Source organism: Mustela lutreola, chromosome 17 (genome assembly GCF_030435805.1).
Source record: "Mustela lutreola isolate mMusLut2 chromosome 17, mMusLut2.pri, whole genome shotgun sequence".
Taxonomy (NCBI): domain Eukaryota; kingdom Metazoa; phylum Chordata; class Mammalia; order Carnivora; family Mustelidae; genus Mustela; species Mustela lutreola.
Window position 1 is genome coordinate 39,716,827 of NC_081306.1, and position 17,296 is coordinate 39,734,122.

Here is a 17,296-nt window from a genome sequence, read left to right on the forward strand (position 1 = left end):
TTCTTTTTTTTTTTTTTTTTTTTTTTAAGATTTTATTTATTTATTTGACAGAGAGAGAGATCACAAGTAGGCAGAGAGGCAGGCAGAGAGAGAGGAGGAAGCAGGCTCCCCGCAGAGCAGAGAGCCCGATGCGGGGCTGGATCCCAGGATGCTGGGATCATGACCTGAGCCGAAGGCAGAGGCTTTACTGAGCCACCCAGGCGCCCCAGCATGGGCGTTCCGTATGCAGCCCCTCTGGTCCTCCTTTCCCAGGAAGGACCAGCTCTGTGTTTCAGTGCCACGTTCTCGTCCACACAGCGGAGGAGAGTTACCCCATCTCCGTTCTTGGGCCCCATCACCTGTGTTGGCTACTAACACCCACCCCAGTGAGGAGGTGGAGGAAAGTTCAAAGACTGTACATCACCGTAACTGCAGGGAATGAGGACTGACTGACATGCAGGAACTTGTACACAAAGGCCACAGCCCTTTGATTTGCGGAAGTGCCAAACTGAGAGAATGGATGAGCAGAGCGAGCCACAGCCATGCTCACAGGAGAAAAATAAAGTGGAGCTAGCCACTGGTGCGGCAACTTGGATGAACCTCACGTTGTGCTGAGTGCAAAAAGCCTACCTCGAAAGGACACCTAGTGCATGGCCCGCGCTCAGGAAATGTTTGTAAACTAACCTCAGGATGGAGGCGGAGCACGGGTCCGTGGTGGTCAGGAGTTAGGGATTCAGGGCAGAAGCGGCGTGGCCAGAGGGCTCACACGGGTGTCTGCGCGGATGGACATGGGAGCGCCTTGCTGGCGGGGCGGTGCTTCTAGCCGTTCGGATGGCCACGGCCCTCCCGGGCCCCTGTGTAGGTGTTGATGGGCCTCCTCTGGGTCCTGGCTCCACAGGCACGTTGCTGACCCCACTCACCTTCTCTGCATTTGGCCCCAGCCCAGCCTGCTGCGGCCCCGGAGGGGGTGGTCGGGAGAAGACAGTGAGGATGGTGGAGGGGGCGGGGGTCTGCGCCAGGCCCCCCCGCACAGCCTGACTGCAGGAGAGCATCCACGCGAGGCCCCTGGGAGCCCATCCGCTCGCTTGCGAAGGGCCCCTGCCGTGTCTTAGATCCCAGTCCTTGTCCGCGGAGCATGGTGGCTCCCATTGTGACCGAGACGGTTCGGCTTATCCTGACCTTTGGGTTCTGGCAAGTTCGAGTAATGAGAGCCTCTTCCACCCTTGGTGCTTATCTGTGTGGAATTGACACTTTTTTTAAGAAGAGTTTTTCGGTTTATTGCTTTGTTTTGTTTTTTTCCTTTTAAGATTTTATTTATTTATTTGACAGAGAGAGATCACAAGTAGGCAGCGAATCAGGCAGGGAGAGAGGAGGAAGCAGGCTCCCTGCCAAGTAGAGAGCCCGATGCGGGACTCGATCCCAGGACCCTGAGATCATGACCTGAGCCAAAGGCAGAGGCTTAACCCACTGAGCCACCCAGGCGCCCAGTTTTTCGGTTTAATTGACCTTTTAATGCCGAGTTTTAGGAAAATCTGAGATATACAGCAATCGGGTATTTCAGTTGCTTAAATGAAAAGTACACGTTTTCCGTTTTTGTCATTTCAGTTTCTTGCCTTAAGTTCTTCTGATGAACTGACTTACAATTTAGTACTCGCCTGGACTGGTTTTTTTTTTTTTCTCCTTTAGCCTCAGGTTACTTGCAGTGTTGTCTTTTGGCACAGGGCCGTGGTTCCCCAGTGTGACGCTTGCTGTCCTGCAGGGCTGCGGGTGGGCGGAAGGCGGTGACCTTCAGGGCTGGCCGGTGGGCTCCTGTGCCCCTTGGAGGCCCACGTAGGGCCTGTGGTGACGCGGGGCGAGGCTTCCTCTGGGCACTTCGTCCCTTCCCTCTCGTCCTGGGGTCAGTAGAGAAGTCGCTCAGGCTGCGACTCACACATAAGAGCAAGGGGGACTGAAGATCTTCTTGGCTCCGGGTTAGACGTACAATAAATGGAGGCTTTTGAGCATGTTTTTGTAGTGAATTCCAGATAGCCCAGATGATTGAAAGTGTTTTTAATTGTTTTATTTTGAAGATTTTGACTTCAGTGTTCCGGGATCCATGAAGCTTCATAATCTTATTTCCAAGTTGAAAAAGTGGATCAAAATCCTGGAGGCTAAAACCAAGCAGCTTCCGAAGTTCTTCCTCATAGAAGAAAAGTGCCGGTTTTTGAGCAATTTCTCGGCACAGACAGCTGAAGTAGAAATTCCAGGGGAGTTTTTGATGCCCAAGCCGACCCATTATTACATCAAGATTGCTCGGTGAGTGTGCCCGGTGTGGCGGTGGTCACTGACGCATGGGACCCCGGGCAGCCCCACCATGGGACGGGCCTCGGGGCAGACCTCGCGCGGTGATCCAGGCTTGTTGACCCTCCCCTGTGCTCTCCTTGCCCCCCTGTAAGGGGAGAATGGGAGATTGTTCTGGGATTTCAGGAATCAGGCACTTAAAGGGCCTGGCCTCGCTGATGGGTGAAATGTCTTGAGTCAAGTGTGTGTTTCTCTTGGTTTTAAAAGAACTTTTTCTGAATCCCCATGGAACTGAACAGAATAGAAAGTCACCCAGTCTGTAGAACTCCTAAAGCTCGGTATTCAAAACAGAACTGGACATTTATAAAACTGTATTAGAGTAGACGTTCTGTCTTACGGTAAATGTCAGAAGTTCTGTAACAAATGGTCACACGCAGACCCAGAAGTCTGCTTTCTTGTGCATTCAGAATCGGGTTTCCTGACCCTCCAGATGTGACTCCCCTTCTGGCCAGACCTCCCTGCTCCCTGGTCCACGAGAGGGAGGTGACGGCAAGGGCCAGCAGTCCTCACGCTTACTCCTGCTTATTGCCAGGGCACCGCTCCCGACAGCCCCCGTGACTGTCCTGGGCCTGCCTGTCCTGCTCCCCGTGTTCAGGACCCACCCCCCCCAGCTCTGCAGCTGGGTCCTCAGAGCCAATCAGCAGCTCACCCTGAGCTCCTGAGGCAGGACCCCGTGGCTGAATGTTTTAAAGCTACTGTGTCCTCTTCCTGCGTTTTCCCTCTGCTGAGGGGTCTTCCCCCCCCATGTCGTAAGGTGTAAACGGTGCGACACTCTTATCGGTGCGTGTGACAGCTGTGCCTGCGGGAGTCTGTCTCCAGATGTCGTTCATGTAGAGTTCCCTTTTCTTCTCAAAGGGACTGGCATTTGGGGGCTTGGGGAGCTGGGGTTTCACCGTGTGCCCGCTTGGGTAGGTTTATGCCCAGGGTGGAGATCGTGCAGAAGCACAACACCGCGGCCCGGAGGCTCTACATCCGCGGCCACAACGGCAAGATCTACCCGTACCTCGTCATGAATGATGCCTGCCTGACCGAGTCGCGGCGGGAGGAGCGCGTGCTGCAATTGCTCCGCCTGCTGAACCCCTGTCTGGAGAAGAGGAAGGAAACCACGAAGAGGCACCTGTTTTTCACAGGTATGAGAGGTGCACTTTGGGGTCGCAGCCATTCCCCTTGGCCTTTGTGGGTTTGCATGTGTGCCGCCCTCAGGAGTGGAGAATGCCATGAAGTGTGCCCCGCACAGAAGGTTCTGGAAGGAGGGCCCCGCTCCCAGGAGAAGCTGCTCCCCAACGTTTAGGCCTCTCAGTGCAAGACGAGTGTCTGATGAGTATTGGTTTAGAGAAGGGGGTGCCATGTCTGTGCCCACTACTGCGCCTCCCTGCCCGGGAATCCGGCCATGTGCTGGTGAAGCGTGGGCCGAGCGCAGGCTGTGTTCTGAGCGCGTTTGTGGGCCGTCTCCAAAGACTCCTGGAGCTCACATGGCACCGCGTGGCCACGGCCAGAGCGTGCCTTTCCAATGGGAAGTGCAGCACAAGGGGGTCGAGAAGCCCCGAGAAGGCCGCAGAAATCTTGGTCATGTGGCGACCGGCAGCCTCTGAGTAAGGTCTCTTCATACCAACTTGTGGGTCATTTATAAGTGACCCGTTTCTGTCTCTAACGGGGCCAGAGGTGACCTGTTATCCCAGAAGAGAACCAGTGAGAACATTGCAGCGTCTCATCCTTGAGGCTAGGAACCCGTTGCAGTGCATGTTACCTGGTCCTGGACAGAGCTTCTTTCTGACCACTAAGAATCCAACCCATTTTGACTCAAAATCCCTTACCCTTAAGTTCAGTATCCCTGAAATAAGAAGTAGATCGCAGAAGCGAGTCTGTAGAAAACCATATGCTTGTTAACATGTACGTAACGTGCTCTATAGTATGGGTCTCGTCTGGGGGTAAAATAGATGGTTCTTTGCTTTTTCCAAAGAAACAAACTCTTTGTCAGCATCAAACGACAATTCATAGGGGCCTTCGAGTCACAGTGGAACTTTTCTAAGTTTTTTTTTAAGTTTATTCATTGAGAGAGATACAGAGACACAGCAGAAATGGGGGAGACGCAGAGAGAGAGGAGGAAACAGGCTCCCCACTGAGCAGGGAGCCGGATGCGGGGCTCAACCCCAGGACCCTGGGATCATGACCTGAGCCGAAGGCAGAGATTTATCCAACTGAGCTGCCCAGGCGCCCCTCACAGGAATCTCTGAATAGATTGAACCTTTGGCAGTGCCAGTCGTGCTTTCATTGATGTTAGGCCGGGTTCACGCTGGGCTGAAGCGTGTGTGTGTGTACACATCACACTGAAACCCAGTGTGGGTTCCTGCAGTCACAGGGGCCTGGGGACAGGCTGGTGCCAGCACAGGGTCACGGCCTCCTCTGGACTATTCAGCAACACCCGCGCGGCGGCTGCTGTGACCCCACACTGGACAAGCTTGATTCTGAGGCCTTTTTTGCTGTCCTCTGGAGATTTCTCCACTCTCTACAAAATATTCTCCAAAAAAATGTCTTAAGGGAAGCCTGGCTGGCTTAGTCAGTAGAGCATGTGACTCTTAGAGTCAGGAGTTCAAGCCCCAGTTGGGCATAGAGCTTACTTAAAAAAATTAGATTCTTAGTAATAGTACCTTGATCTAGTATCTTTAAAGTATTATTTAATGTGCCAGCAGCCCTATGGGGTAGGTACTATACTCTCATTTACGGATGAAGAAACAAGTTCACAGAAGTCCAGTGACCGGTTCCGAGATCGCATCTATGGGAAGACAAACTTGGGGAGTGAGTGCGGCTGTCTGGCCCCTGGGGCGGGCATGCCCGGCGCTTTCTGGTTGGGGACTGTCCCAGTGGAGATTGTCACCACACGAGGAGAACTGCTTCATCAGCGGCCTCTGCAGTGCGAGAGGGGTCGTCGGGGTCCCGGGTGCGCCCCACTCTCAGTGCAGCTCCACGGAGTAACCGGGTGGAGTGAGCAGACTCGCCCCGGGAGCTTCCCGTAGCCGAACCCCGGAACACAGAGTAGGGCTGGGGTGTCCTAGGTGGGGCCAGCCCTCCCGGTCCTGGAGGAGCGGGTAACGAGCCTGGGGCGAGTGGGAGGTTGGAACTCTCCTGATGGAAGCCGGCGAGGGAGGGCCTCGAAAGAGTGAATTGTTGGTAGAGTCTCTAGTTTGTATTTTTGAAGATTGCTTCCTAAAGAATTTCCGTTCACCCATGTCTTCTTCACAAGGTGGTGGCAGCTCAGGCTCCGCCAGGGCACCGGGCTTCGTGTGCAGGCGCGGAGTTAGGACACAGTGTGTGATTTCCGGTCCTGACCCCCTTCTCTGCTCACCAAGGGGCTGAGTGAGCTGCTCCCAGGACGTCCCCGGAAGCGGAGTCGAGCGCTGCCCGGGCGGGTTCTCGGTCTGCTCCCATTTCTTTTCCTTCTCCTTTCTCCCCAGTTCCACGAGTGGTGGCGGTGTCCCCACAGATGCGCCTCGTGGAGGACAACCCCTCTTCTCTTTCCCTCGTGGAGATCTACAAGCAGCGCTGTGCCAAGAAGGGCATCGAGCACGACAACCCCATCTCCCGGTACTATGACAGACTGGCCACCGTGCAGGCCCGCGGGACCCAAGCCAGCCACCAGGTACCGAATTGGGACGGTCGGGAGCACAGGGTCTGCGGCCTCGTGGGCAGCCGAGAGGTACCTTTTCCTCCTTGGCCGTGTGAGGTTGTAGAAAAGAGATAACCGGGGACCCTAATGCAATGCCATTTGCTGCAGAGTAACTTTACGGTAAACTCACTTGGCAGCCAGCCTTCATCTAAGGGACACGAGGCTGTGTATCCCTTCATAGTCACGTTCCTCTGGTTGGTTGCAGGCGTTGGGTGTCATACGGTCTCCGTACTGTGAATAGTTCCTAAAATACAGAAAGGGGCGAGTGCTGAAACCCGTCGGCCCAGCTGTGTCGGGAGGGGAAACTCCCTCGGGAGGGAGCGCAGTGCCCACCGCAGGAGCCTGCACGGCTCTGGCCTCACCGGGTGGGCGAAGGGCCCTCCCCGCCTGCAGATTCCTGCCCGTGGCGGAAAGTGGGGGAGACGTGGAGTCTGGATGAGGAGGTCTTGCACGGGACTGGGTTCATCACCAAGAGGCCGCTTTCCTGACCTGTTCCCCAGATGCCACTTTCCTGGCCTGTTCTTTTCCTGTGCCTCCTGAGAGGGCCCTCCCGGCTTCTAGGAGCCATACCAAGGAGCCGGAAGCTATGAGCTGGCCTCCGCCTGTCCAGGTCTAGCGGGCCCAGCAGGACCCCACAGGATCTCTACGTGGATCACCTGTCACCCTTGTTAGTCACACGGCTGTTGATAAAACACCGGGGAACCCTCATGTCAGCACTTTGGTTAGTCTGGGGCATGGGAGACTTTGTTTTTAGCAAGATGGAGCCCACGGGGTGCTCGTCTCAGCCACCCTGGCAGTGCTCAGGGCACAGAGGGCCTGTGGGGTCCGGTGCAGCCTCCTGCCTCCATGCAGAATCCATCTGTCCTCACTGACCTCCACGAACAGAGCTTGCGGCCTCCCTTGGGAATTGGCATCTGGGCTGCATCAGGTCACAGGCCACTGCCTGGTCACTCTGTGGACCAAGGACAGTCCTGGGGTGTTTGTGGGAGAAGAATGGATTGTATCCTTAAGGCTGCATTTGCCTTTGGTGTGGAAACTGATTTTCTCCATTTGCAAATATTTGCTGACATGAGGGTCCCCTAGTGTTTTATAACCGGCTGTGTGACTGATGAGGGTGACGGTCGGTTCAGCTTAGAGACGGAGTGGGGTCCTGCCGGCCAGCTCGAGGTGCTGGCAACAGTACAAAACAATTCAGTGTCATGTCCCCTTCTTACTCTTTGCACCTGGCTTGTTACCTTACTAAGTCTGCTTCATCCTTTGGTTTTTACAGTACCTTTATTGAGGTATCATTTACCTGCCAGAAAATTCACCCTTTAAAATGTACAGTTCAGGGGTCCCTGGATGGCTCAGTTGGTTAAATATCCACCTCTTGATTTTTGGCTCAGATCCTGACCTCAGTGTTGAGAGATCGAGCTCCCTGCCCCCCATCCTGAGCGTGGCGCCTGCGTAGGATTCTCTCCTCCTTGCCCACCCCTCAAATACAATAAAATAAAGTGTACAATTTAGGGTTTTCAGCATACTCAGAGTTGTACAGTCATGACCACTCTTCGTCTGTAAAACATTTAATCAACCCAGGGGCACGTGGCTGGCTCAGTCAGTAGAGCGTGTGACTCTTGATCTCAGAGTCAGGAGTTCAAGCCCCACATTGGGCATGGAGCTTCCTTTTCAAGCTAAAAAAAAAAGAATTAAAACAGTTCATCACCCACAAAAGAAGCCTCATACCCATTACTCTCACTCCCTGTTCCTCTCTGCCCCGAACACTGGAAACCACGAATCTTGCAGTCTCACGCATACCGTGAATATGCTGGTTCTTCATTATCATATGAAGGGAACCCAAAAATATGTGCTTTTTTGTGGCATGTATCAGTAGTTTGTTCCTTTTTATTCCCTTGTGTGACTAATACCATGTTTAGTTTATCTCTTTGTCAGTTGGCAGACTTTTTGATTATTTATACTTTTTAAGATTTTACTTGGCACACAGAGATCACAAGTAGGCAGAGAGGCAGGCAGAGAGAGGAGGAGGCAGGCTCCCTCCTGAGCAGGGAGCCCGATGCAGGGCTCCATTCCAGGACCCTGGGATCATGACTTGAGCTGAAGGCAGAGGCTTTAACCCACTGAGCCACCCAGGCACCCTTGATTATTTATACTTTTTGACTTGCAGCCAGTGCTAAGGACTATGAACATTTCGTGTATGTTTTTGTGTGGATGTATGTTTTCATTTCTCTTGGACATACACCTCAGTAGAATGGATGGATCAGGTCACATGGTCAGTTTTGTTTGACATTACATGAACTGCCAAACTATTCTCCCAGGTGATTACAGTGTATAAAGCTTATCTTTTCTTCTGCGTTCTTGCCAGTAGTTATTATCCTGTCTTTTTGGTTAGAGTCGTCCTCATTCATTTTGGTTGATAACAAGTGATGTTGATCAGCTTAGCTTTTCATGTGCTAATTGCCTATTTGCATATTTTGTTTGGAGAACTGTCTATTCAAGTCCTTTGCTCATTTTTAAATTATATGATTTGTCTTTTTGTTATTCTAAGAATTCTTATTATATTCTGTATACAAGGACTTCACTTTATTTGCTGTGTATTGGCCGTGTTTTCCTGTTCTTTCACTTTCCTCATGATTTTTTGTTGAAAAACTGGTATTTCTAGTAATAGGTGACAGCTCTAGAAATCAGATCCTTTTCCCAAGGCTTGTTATTGTTGCTGTTTGTTTAGTAACTTTCCTGGACTACTTTGCAGAAGTGTTTTTGTCATGTGCAGTCATGGAAATCTCTGCTCAGCTAGGCAATGCTTTCACAGAGATTTTCTCACATGCCTTTAAGCAGTAAGTCTTCTCCGTTTTTGAAGGCCTCTTTGTGTTGGGGAAAGGGGAGAGATGCCTTCAACATGTCCAAATAATTTACATCTCTGCCTTAGCTTGCACTTCTGTTTATATAGTCACCACCTGTGAGAGCGTAGGACTTTCTGAGGTTTCTCAGGAATATACTGAAGCTTTTCAAAGTCTCATGTGGTCATCTCATTCCCTAGCTCTTCCTCTTGTTTGCTGTAGTCTTTTGTGCTGCAGCTGGTATCACTGTCTCGGGCATCTGCGGTGTTAAACCGTTGTCACGGATTGCTTTCAGCAAATGTCCTTCAGTTGAAATGGATACTCCTCACTGACTGAACTCTTGAGTTCAGCCAGACAAGCCCAACGAATGGGGCTTTTTTCAGGAAGGCCAGACAAGACGAATAGTGATAATTCTCTGGAGATGAGCTTTTGGGGGCTTACTGAACCCATTCACCCACTGCAGTGGCTGTTTAGGCTGCTGGTTTCTCCAGCTGCCGTGGGTGCAAAGCTGTTGGTTTTCAAGGACAACGTGAAAGTGGAGAAAAGGGGATGGGAATAGTATAATTCTACTGTTCCAAAGCTGCCACTAGGATTCACTCTCTCGTTCTTGAGTAAAAGCTACTCAGATGGTTGTAAGCCTTTAATTTCCAGAATTTAAAAAATTTTCCAAAGTTTATATAAAAGTGTGGGGTTTTGTTTGTTATTTAGTTTGTTTTTTATGATTTGTGCTAGTATTCTTTATGGTCTGTGTGGTTCTTGGTTGCTTAGGGCCTGCATTCTAGTAGCTACTGAAAGCCCATGGGTAGAACTTAGCCCAGAACAGACGTTGTGCCCTTACCATTTGGTCTAACAAGAACTAAATTAACTCTAGTAAAGTTTTTTATCGAGACCATCTCTGAATTTGTGGCGTCCACAGAATTCAATGTGAAGTGGTGTGTAACATCTGCTCTGCCTTGAGAAACGGACTCCTGCAGTTTAGGGCACTTCTGTCTTTAGTAGTCTCAGGTATGAAGTGTCAGTATCCAATTATTCATTTGTTCTTTTTGTTAACTGTTCCAGCATATTCTGTAGTTAACAAGGTGCGGTATTTGGGTTTTACCTAAATTTTTGGTAAGACAGGTATCATGCCGCTAACACTTTTACTCAGGTGGCTCTATTGTTGCTCTAAGCTTACGACATGAGCCGGAGAGGGAAACTGACATCCCTGTGTTTAGTTGAATGACATCATATATGTATGTGTGTCAACAGAAGTCACACTGTTGGTGCCAAGTAAGTACAAAAATACAATTTGAGAGTTTTCCTTTAGAAAAAACAAGTCGAGGGAAGCTATGGTGGAGTGATCTACCATTTCAGGTCCTTCGAGACATCCTCAAAGAAGTTCAGAGTAACATGGTCCCACGCAGCATGCTCAAAGAGTGGGCTCTGCACACGTTTCCCAACGCCACGGACTACTGGACCTTCCGGAAGATGTTCACCATCCAGCTCGCACTGATTGGCTTTGCAGAATTCGTCTTGCATTTAAATCGACTCAACCCCGAGATGTTACAGATCGCGCAGGTAATTGGGTGTTGCTGGGCAGGGCCTGTCCTTCCATGTGGGCGCTGTGCCGCGGGAGTTCTGAGACCGTCTTCTTCCGGGGTTTAGGACACCGGCAAGCTGAATGTGGCCTACTTCCGATTTGATATAAACGATGCCACTGGAGACTTAGATGCCAACCGGCCTGTCCCTTTTCGCCTCACCCCCAACATTTCCGAATTTCTGACCACCATCGGCGTCTCTGGCCCGTTGACGGCCTCTATGATCGCTGTCGCCCGCTGCTTCGCCCAACCCAACTTCAAGGTAGGCCACACAGCACACGCGGGGCCACCGACAGGCTGCCGGTCTGCTGGTAAGGAAGGAGAAGGCTTGCTGTTGCCGCACGATTCAGGGTTCTTAAAAGCGTCTCAAAATTTTTGCTGTCTAATAGCATAGGGGATGTTGAGGGAGCAGTTTTACACAGAGAAATTGGAAGCCTCTGTTGGATGACTTTCTCAACTATTAGTGCTGCTCAGCAGCTTTGTTTACTTGGTTTCGTAGCTGTCTTCCGTTCTATATTTTTTGAAATGCTTTCTGCTACAAAAGTGCAGAAGAGGGGCGCCTGACTGGCTCCGTGAGTAGAGTGTGTGACCCTTGATCTCTGGTGGCGAGTTCGAGCCCCACCCCGGGTGTAGAGATCACCTAAAAATAAAAGGGCGAAATTGTTGTCTGCAGGCACCTGTCTGACTTGCTCGTGGCTACAGGGCCTAAAGGACTGTGACAGGCAAGGCACACCCTGAGACCCAGTGGTGGGAGACGTGATGGATGGTGTCGGCCACAGAAAGCTGTGGGGCGGCTCTGTCACAGTGACATGGTGACAGGACAGCGGCTCCTTTGGTTGCCATGGTGGCTTCTCAGCAGCTGCTCTGGGCGGTCGTATGGACAAGGGAGCAAGGGCAGGGAAGGCGAGCGACTGTCGCAGTTCACGGCACCGCGGAGGGCTGCCGGGTTCAAACCCAGTTCTCGTATTCAAGTCCCAGCCTGTCTTGGCCACTGGAGTAATTCCCTGCAACCGGGGACTGAACGCAGGTTATTTTTCTTCTAATTAGAACCATTTGTACTTTTTTTTTTTCCCCTCCTTTTTTTCTACTGATGAGCAGTTTGTGCCTTGAGAGGCCTTCAGATACCAGTTGCTTTCCAAAAGCGCAGACTCAGAACGGTTTTAAAATGATGAGCTGAATGCTTAACTGTGAACACAGACTTTACGTTACACACGTCTTCTGGTTTTCCGTTCTCGGTTGCACATGTCCATTTTGGGGAGAGCATGAGTATAACAGGAGTAAAAATAATAGCCCTGGGATTTCTCCGTGAGGAGCCGTCTGTGCTCTGATGCAGCGAGTTCACAGTCCCGTACCTGCGGTGTAAGGCTTGGAATGGGAAGTCCTCAGGTAGATAGAAATGTTACACTTCTGGAAACACTGATTGGGCAGGTCCTAGAATGGCATCTGTTTCAAGACTTTAAGCAGAACAAAGAAGGCTCCCCCTATCTCAAAGGCCTGTTACAACTTGGATAACACCATGCGCTACTCTTTGTGTAGACAGCGCAGTGTAGCTGGGAAGGGCTCAGGGCTGTTCTCCAAACTTTGGACTCAAATTTCCTAACAGCCTAAATGTAGAGAATGCCTTTAAGTTGGCTAAAATGTAGACCATTCTGTATGGGAATCTTCTAAAAAACATGTTTGGGAGGCTCTATTACTATGCCTTGTATGTAAATGGAGAAACTGAGGCACAGAGGGCTTAGTAACTTCCAGAGTCACCCAGGCGAGAAGTGGTGGAGCTGGGGCTGGAACCCCGAGTCTGCGCTGGGGTCGGGTGACAGCCACATGCTTCTCGTCCTTGATTTCTTCCTCTCTCAGCCCAAATGTGACTTCGTCACCAGCCCCTCCCCCCGCCAAGTACCCCCTCTGAGGCTGCCTCACCTGCTGTTCCTTGCACGTGCCCATCACCGCAGGGCATGCCGGGCATTTCTTTGTTAGGACCAAAGCCCCCTAAGGGCAAGGGGCTGTTGGTGTTTCTGTCCTGTTCACTCTTGGCTGCAGCGCTGGGAATAGGCCCCGACGGGTCGCGTGGAGTGACACAGACGTTTGGCTCCAGGAAGTGGTGTGGCAGCAGCGGGTGCCATGGGACACGTGTGCCCTGCTCAGACCAGATCAAAGTGCTGGGCCTCTTGGCCACCGCTCGACCCCAGGCGGCTTCCCGGGCACATTGGCGAGGCCCTGGGCACCGCGGCTCCTGCCGTGGTCGGGCCCAGCCCTGTTAGGAAGCCGCCCCTCCGCGATGCTCGCGGTTAAACCGGCGCCGTTTCCTTCTCTCTCGGCGCAGGTGGATGGCATCCTGAAAACGGTGCTTCGGGACGAGATCATTGCTTGGCACAAAAAAACGCAGGAGGACACCTCCTCTCCGCTCTCGGCTGCGGGGCAGCCCGAGAACATGGACAGCCAGCAGCTGGTCTCCCTGGTGCAGAAGGCGGTGACCGCCATCATGACCCGCCTGCACAACCTGGCCCAGTTTGAAGGCGGGGAGAGCAAAGTGAACACGCTGGTGGCCGCCGCCAACAGCCTGGACAACCTGTGTCGCATGGACCCCGCCTGGCACCCGTGGCTGTGAGCTCGCCAGGATCCTGATGCGCCTCTGCCCCGCGCCCGCCGGCCGCTCGCTCCGGTCCGCCTGTCCCAGCTCCAGCTGCGAGCTCCGCAGCGTCGCCGGGCTGCCGCCCCTGTCCCCCACGCCTCCCGACAGCTCGAGTGCGGGAGCGGGACGTGCAGCTTCGGGTGGGGGGCGCCACCCGCCCGGGACGGGGGCCGGGCCTCCAGCCAGAGCAGAGCGGAAGCATCTGAGCTTCTGCCACTCCTTTTATGAAACCAGGCTTCCCCGGTCTGGAATTTGTGAATTCTTTCTTTTTTACTGTGTTCCTCCCTCTGTGTGAATGTACAGCTTGAGCCGCGGAAGACAGTTCCGTATTGTCCATTTTTAACTCAGAAGCGACACCTCCCGGGAGCTTTGTCCTTTTGTACAGACCTTTGTAACAAGTGTACAGAAAACCCGCTTTGTTAGAGAAACAGGAAATTATGAACACATTGTGCTGGCCTTTCTCGAAGCACAAACTTTTCTGCTGTACGGAACCGGCTCGGGGATCTCCCGGAGCGGCCGACGCGGCTCAGCAGGGCCTCCTGCGGCCCCTGAGGCAGCCTTGCCCGGGCCGGTGGAAGTGACTTCTGCCGGGAGAGTGCGCTCGGGAAGCCGCCTGGGGACCGATCCGCCTCTCACCGGCTGTGTGTCGGGCACCTGCGGGACGTCCGCTATCATCGTACCTGGAAAAACACTTTTCCTTCCTAATTTAAAAAGGAAACAGCCACAAAGTTTGTCTGTTCACTCCAGTCTGTTCTGTTCAGATTTTTATAAATACGAGCATTGAGAATGTTCTATCTAAATTTGTACAGTGTGATTTTTTTAGAATAAATATTTTATAAAAGGCTTTGTCCTCCCCTATGTGTGGAAATGCTTGTTTCTGTGCGGTGTGCCCTCGGCCCCTTGGGGACCGAGCCCTGCTGGGCTAGCAGGGTCCATGCTCAGGGTGGCTCTCTGGTGACAAGCCAGTGACGCCTGGGAGGGGTCTCAGCTTGGAACTCCGGGGTCGGAACCCACATGCAGTGGCTTTTGTGATGGTGACGGAGAAGGCTGGTCCCGACTCTGACGGTATGAACCATGCCCGGGGTCTGGTCCCTTTGGCTTAGTCTCCCCAGCTCAGGGATGCTGCCGGGTGGCCTCTGTGCACGGCCTTGCCCAGCCCCCGGCTTGGCCTGCAGTGGGTGTGGGGGGTTGCGGTTCCTGTTCCTGAGCCCATGGTGTATGCAATTAGGATTCTGAATTTAAAAGGGCTCACTCCACTGGGAAGCTCTGTCTGCTCTGAGGAGGAGGACCGCCTTCCCACAACTCAGGGCCTGCCCGGCAGGACCCCTTTCAGGGCCGGGACTTGGGCCAGGCCTTGCCTTTACCAACCTTGTTGTCCCCTGATGCCCCAGGCCAGCATGGGGGAAGCCTGTGGCCGATCGCATGCAGTGTCCCCACAAAGTCCAGTCCAAGAGGCATAACCAGATGTGCAGAAGACACAGAGGTGACCGCGGAGGGGCCCGTCTGCGCCTGGGAGGCAGGGTTGATGGCAGCTGGTGGCCCCAAGGTGGGGCCGCTGCACGGGTCACCAGTCCTGGAAGGTAGAGGGTCCCTGCATCCTGAGGGGACAGCCCTCCACTTAAGGGCTTCCCAGCTCAGAGGGGCGTCAGCTGTGGAGCACAGTGGCAGACACGTGTGGTCGGTGTTCGGAGGAGGGAGACCTGTGTACCGGGGGGGCCGGGTTTTGTGCCAGGCTCGCCCACGCCGTGCCTTCGGCGCTACCCCCGTTTTCTAGGAGAACCAGCCTTGGAGCAGCGAGGGCAGAAGCGTGTTCCTCGGGGCAGCTCCAGCACCTTCTATGCGCCATCAGTAGGTGGAAAGCCCGGGGACCTGGAGCTGAGAAGCCAGAGAACCGGTCTGCTTGTGGGAACCACACCCGGCTTGTGCCCTCAATTCTCTAAGCACCGTTGCAAGGTAAGGACTGTTACTAGACTCTTACCTTTTTAAGTTTTTGTTTGTATTTTTCTAAGATTTTGTTTATTAGAAAGCAAAGCGAGAAAGAGAATGAGTAGGGATCAGGGTGTAGAGGAAGAAGGAGAAGCAGGCAACACTTTTGTGATGGGAAAATCTACATAAGATTCACCATTTGAGGGGCGCCTGGGTGGCTCAGTGGGTTAAAGCCTCTGCCTTCGGCTCAGGTCATGATCCCAGGGTCCTGGGATCGAGCCCCACATCGGGCTCTCTGCTCGGCAGAGAGCCTGCTTCTTCCTCTCTCTCTCTGCCTGCCTCTCTGCCTACTCGTGATCTCTGCCTGTCAAATAAATAAATAAATAATCTTTAAAAAAAAAAAAAAAAAAAGATTCACCATTTGAACCATTTCTAAGTGTCCGGCTCCGTGACATTAAGCGCTACATGGTTGTGTAACCCACCCCACCCCTACCATCCTTCTCCAGAACTTTCTTCATCTTCCCAAATGGAAGCTTTGCCTCCCTTAAACATGAGCCCCCTGCCCCTGGCAGTTTCTTCTTCTGCTTTCTGTCCTATGGATGTGTCTACTCCAGGCATTTCCGGTAAATAGAACCGTACGTTTCTGTCTTTCTGTGCTTGGCTTCCTTCCCTCGGCATCCATCCTCCTGGGGCGTCTGTGTTAGAGCACGTGGACGCGGTTCCTTCTGGAAGCTGAGCGATCCCGTGTTTCGTCCACACCACATCCTGGTTATCTGCGTCCCTCGACCGGTTGCTTCGGTTATTGTGATGAATGCCACGTGGACAGGGTCGTGCAGATTCTAGTTGGGCCCCCAGCGCTCGGTCCTTTGGGGATACGCACAGAAGCGGAGTTGCTGCGTCCTAGGGTAATTCTATTTGGAATTGTGCGAAGGACTGCCGTGAGGTTTCCCTCAGCCACTGAACCTTCTACACCCTGCCCACTGGTGCGTACGTGGGTTTATTTCTCCACATCCTTGTCAATGTTCGTTTCCTTTCTTGTAGCAACCACCGGAGGCGGGTGTAGGGTGGCACCTGTCTCACCGGGGTTTGGGTTTGCATCTCCCTTGTGATTACTGGTTTCGAGCATCTTTCATGAGCTTACGGACCACTTGTGTATCTTCTTTGGAGAAATAGTTATGCACATATTTTATCCATTTCTTAACTGGGTTGTTGGTTTTTTTTTTTTTTTAAGTTGTAGGAGTTCTTTATATATTCTGGATACTAATCCCTTACAGGTACAGGATTTACACCTGCTTTCTCCCATTGTGTGGGCTGCCCTCACATTCTGTTGATAGTACTTCACAGCTAAGTTTTGAATTTGGATGTAGCCGTTTATCTAGTTTTCTGTCGTTGCCTGTGTGCTTTGTTGCTGTATCCAAGGAATCATGCCAAACCGGATGTCACCATGTTTTCCCCCCATGTTTTTTCTAAGACTTTTATAGTTTTAGGGTCTTTTGGGGGTATGTTTTTTTGGGTTTTGTTTGTTTGTTTGTTTTTGTTTTTTTACAAAAAGAAATCACAAGCAGAGGAGCAGGCAGAAAGAGGGGCGGAAGCAGGCTCCCTGCTGAGCAGAGAGCCTGATGTGGGGCTCGATCCCAGGACGCCGAGATCATGACACGAACTGAAGGCAGAGGCTCAACCCACTGAGCCACCCAGGTGCCCCAGACTTTTATACTTTTGTTCTTACATTTAAATCTTGGATCCATAAGGTAGAGAGGTTCAACCTCATTCTTTTGCACGTGGATATGAGTTTTTCAAAGGCCATTTGTTCCCAGGAGCCATCCTCCATGGAATGGTCAATTTGACCATGTATGAGGGGGTTTATTTATGGGTTCTCTATTCTATTCCATTGGTCTATATATATGTGTGTCTTATTTTTTAAAATATTCATTCGTTCATTCATTCATTCTTTTAGTAACCTCTGCACCCAGTGTGGGGCTCAAACTTACGACCCTGAGATCAAGAGTCACATGCTTTTCCAACTGAGCCAGCCAGGCGCCCCTTACATATGTCTGTCTTTATGTCAGTGCCAAGCTATGTTTATGACTGTAGCTTTGTTGTGTGTTTTGAAATCAGGAAGTGTGAGGCCGCCAACGTTGTTCTTCTCAAGACTGTTTTGGCTCATTGGGAGTCCTTGAGATTCCCTATGAATTTTAGGGAGGATTTTTCTGGTTTTGCAAAAGTGTTGTTAGGTTTTTGTAGGCGTTGCATAGAATTTGTAGATCCTTTAGTACAGTAGGGACATCTTAGCAATATTAAGTCTCCCAATCCGTGAACCCAGAATGTCTTTCCATTTATGTTGTCTTAA

At 51.9% G+C, this 17,296-nt stretch overlaps 1 protein-coding gene across 12 annotated transcripts in view; it reads left to right on the forward strand.

Moving 5' to 3' along the window:
- The window catches only part of TRRAP (transformation/transcription domain associated protein), a 113,500-nt gene extending 99,633 nt beyond the window's left edge, over window positions 1-13,867 (forward strand). For all 12 annotated transcript variants that reach the window (XM_059155580.1, XM_059155586.1, XM_059155585.1 and 9 more), the window contains 6 exons: window positions 2,049-2,274; window positions 3,232-3,449; window positions 5,772-5,956; window positions 10,171-10,374; window positions 10,462-10,656; window positions 12,715-13,867. In XM_059155580.1, coding sequence (XP_059011563.1) covers window positions 2,049-2,274; window positions 3,232-3,449; window positions 5,772-5,956; window positions 10,171-10,374; window positions 10,462-10,656; window positions 12,715-12,999 — 1,313 coding nt within the window. In that variant the 3' untranslated portion in view covers window positions 13,000-13,867. The remainder of the gene's footprint in view (window positions 1-2,048; window positions 2,275-3,231; window positions 3,450-5,771; window positions 5,957-10,170; window positions 10,375-10,461; window positions 10,657-12,714) is intronic.
- The last annotated feature ends 3,429 nt before the right edge of the window (window positions 13,868-17,296 follow it).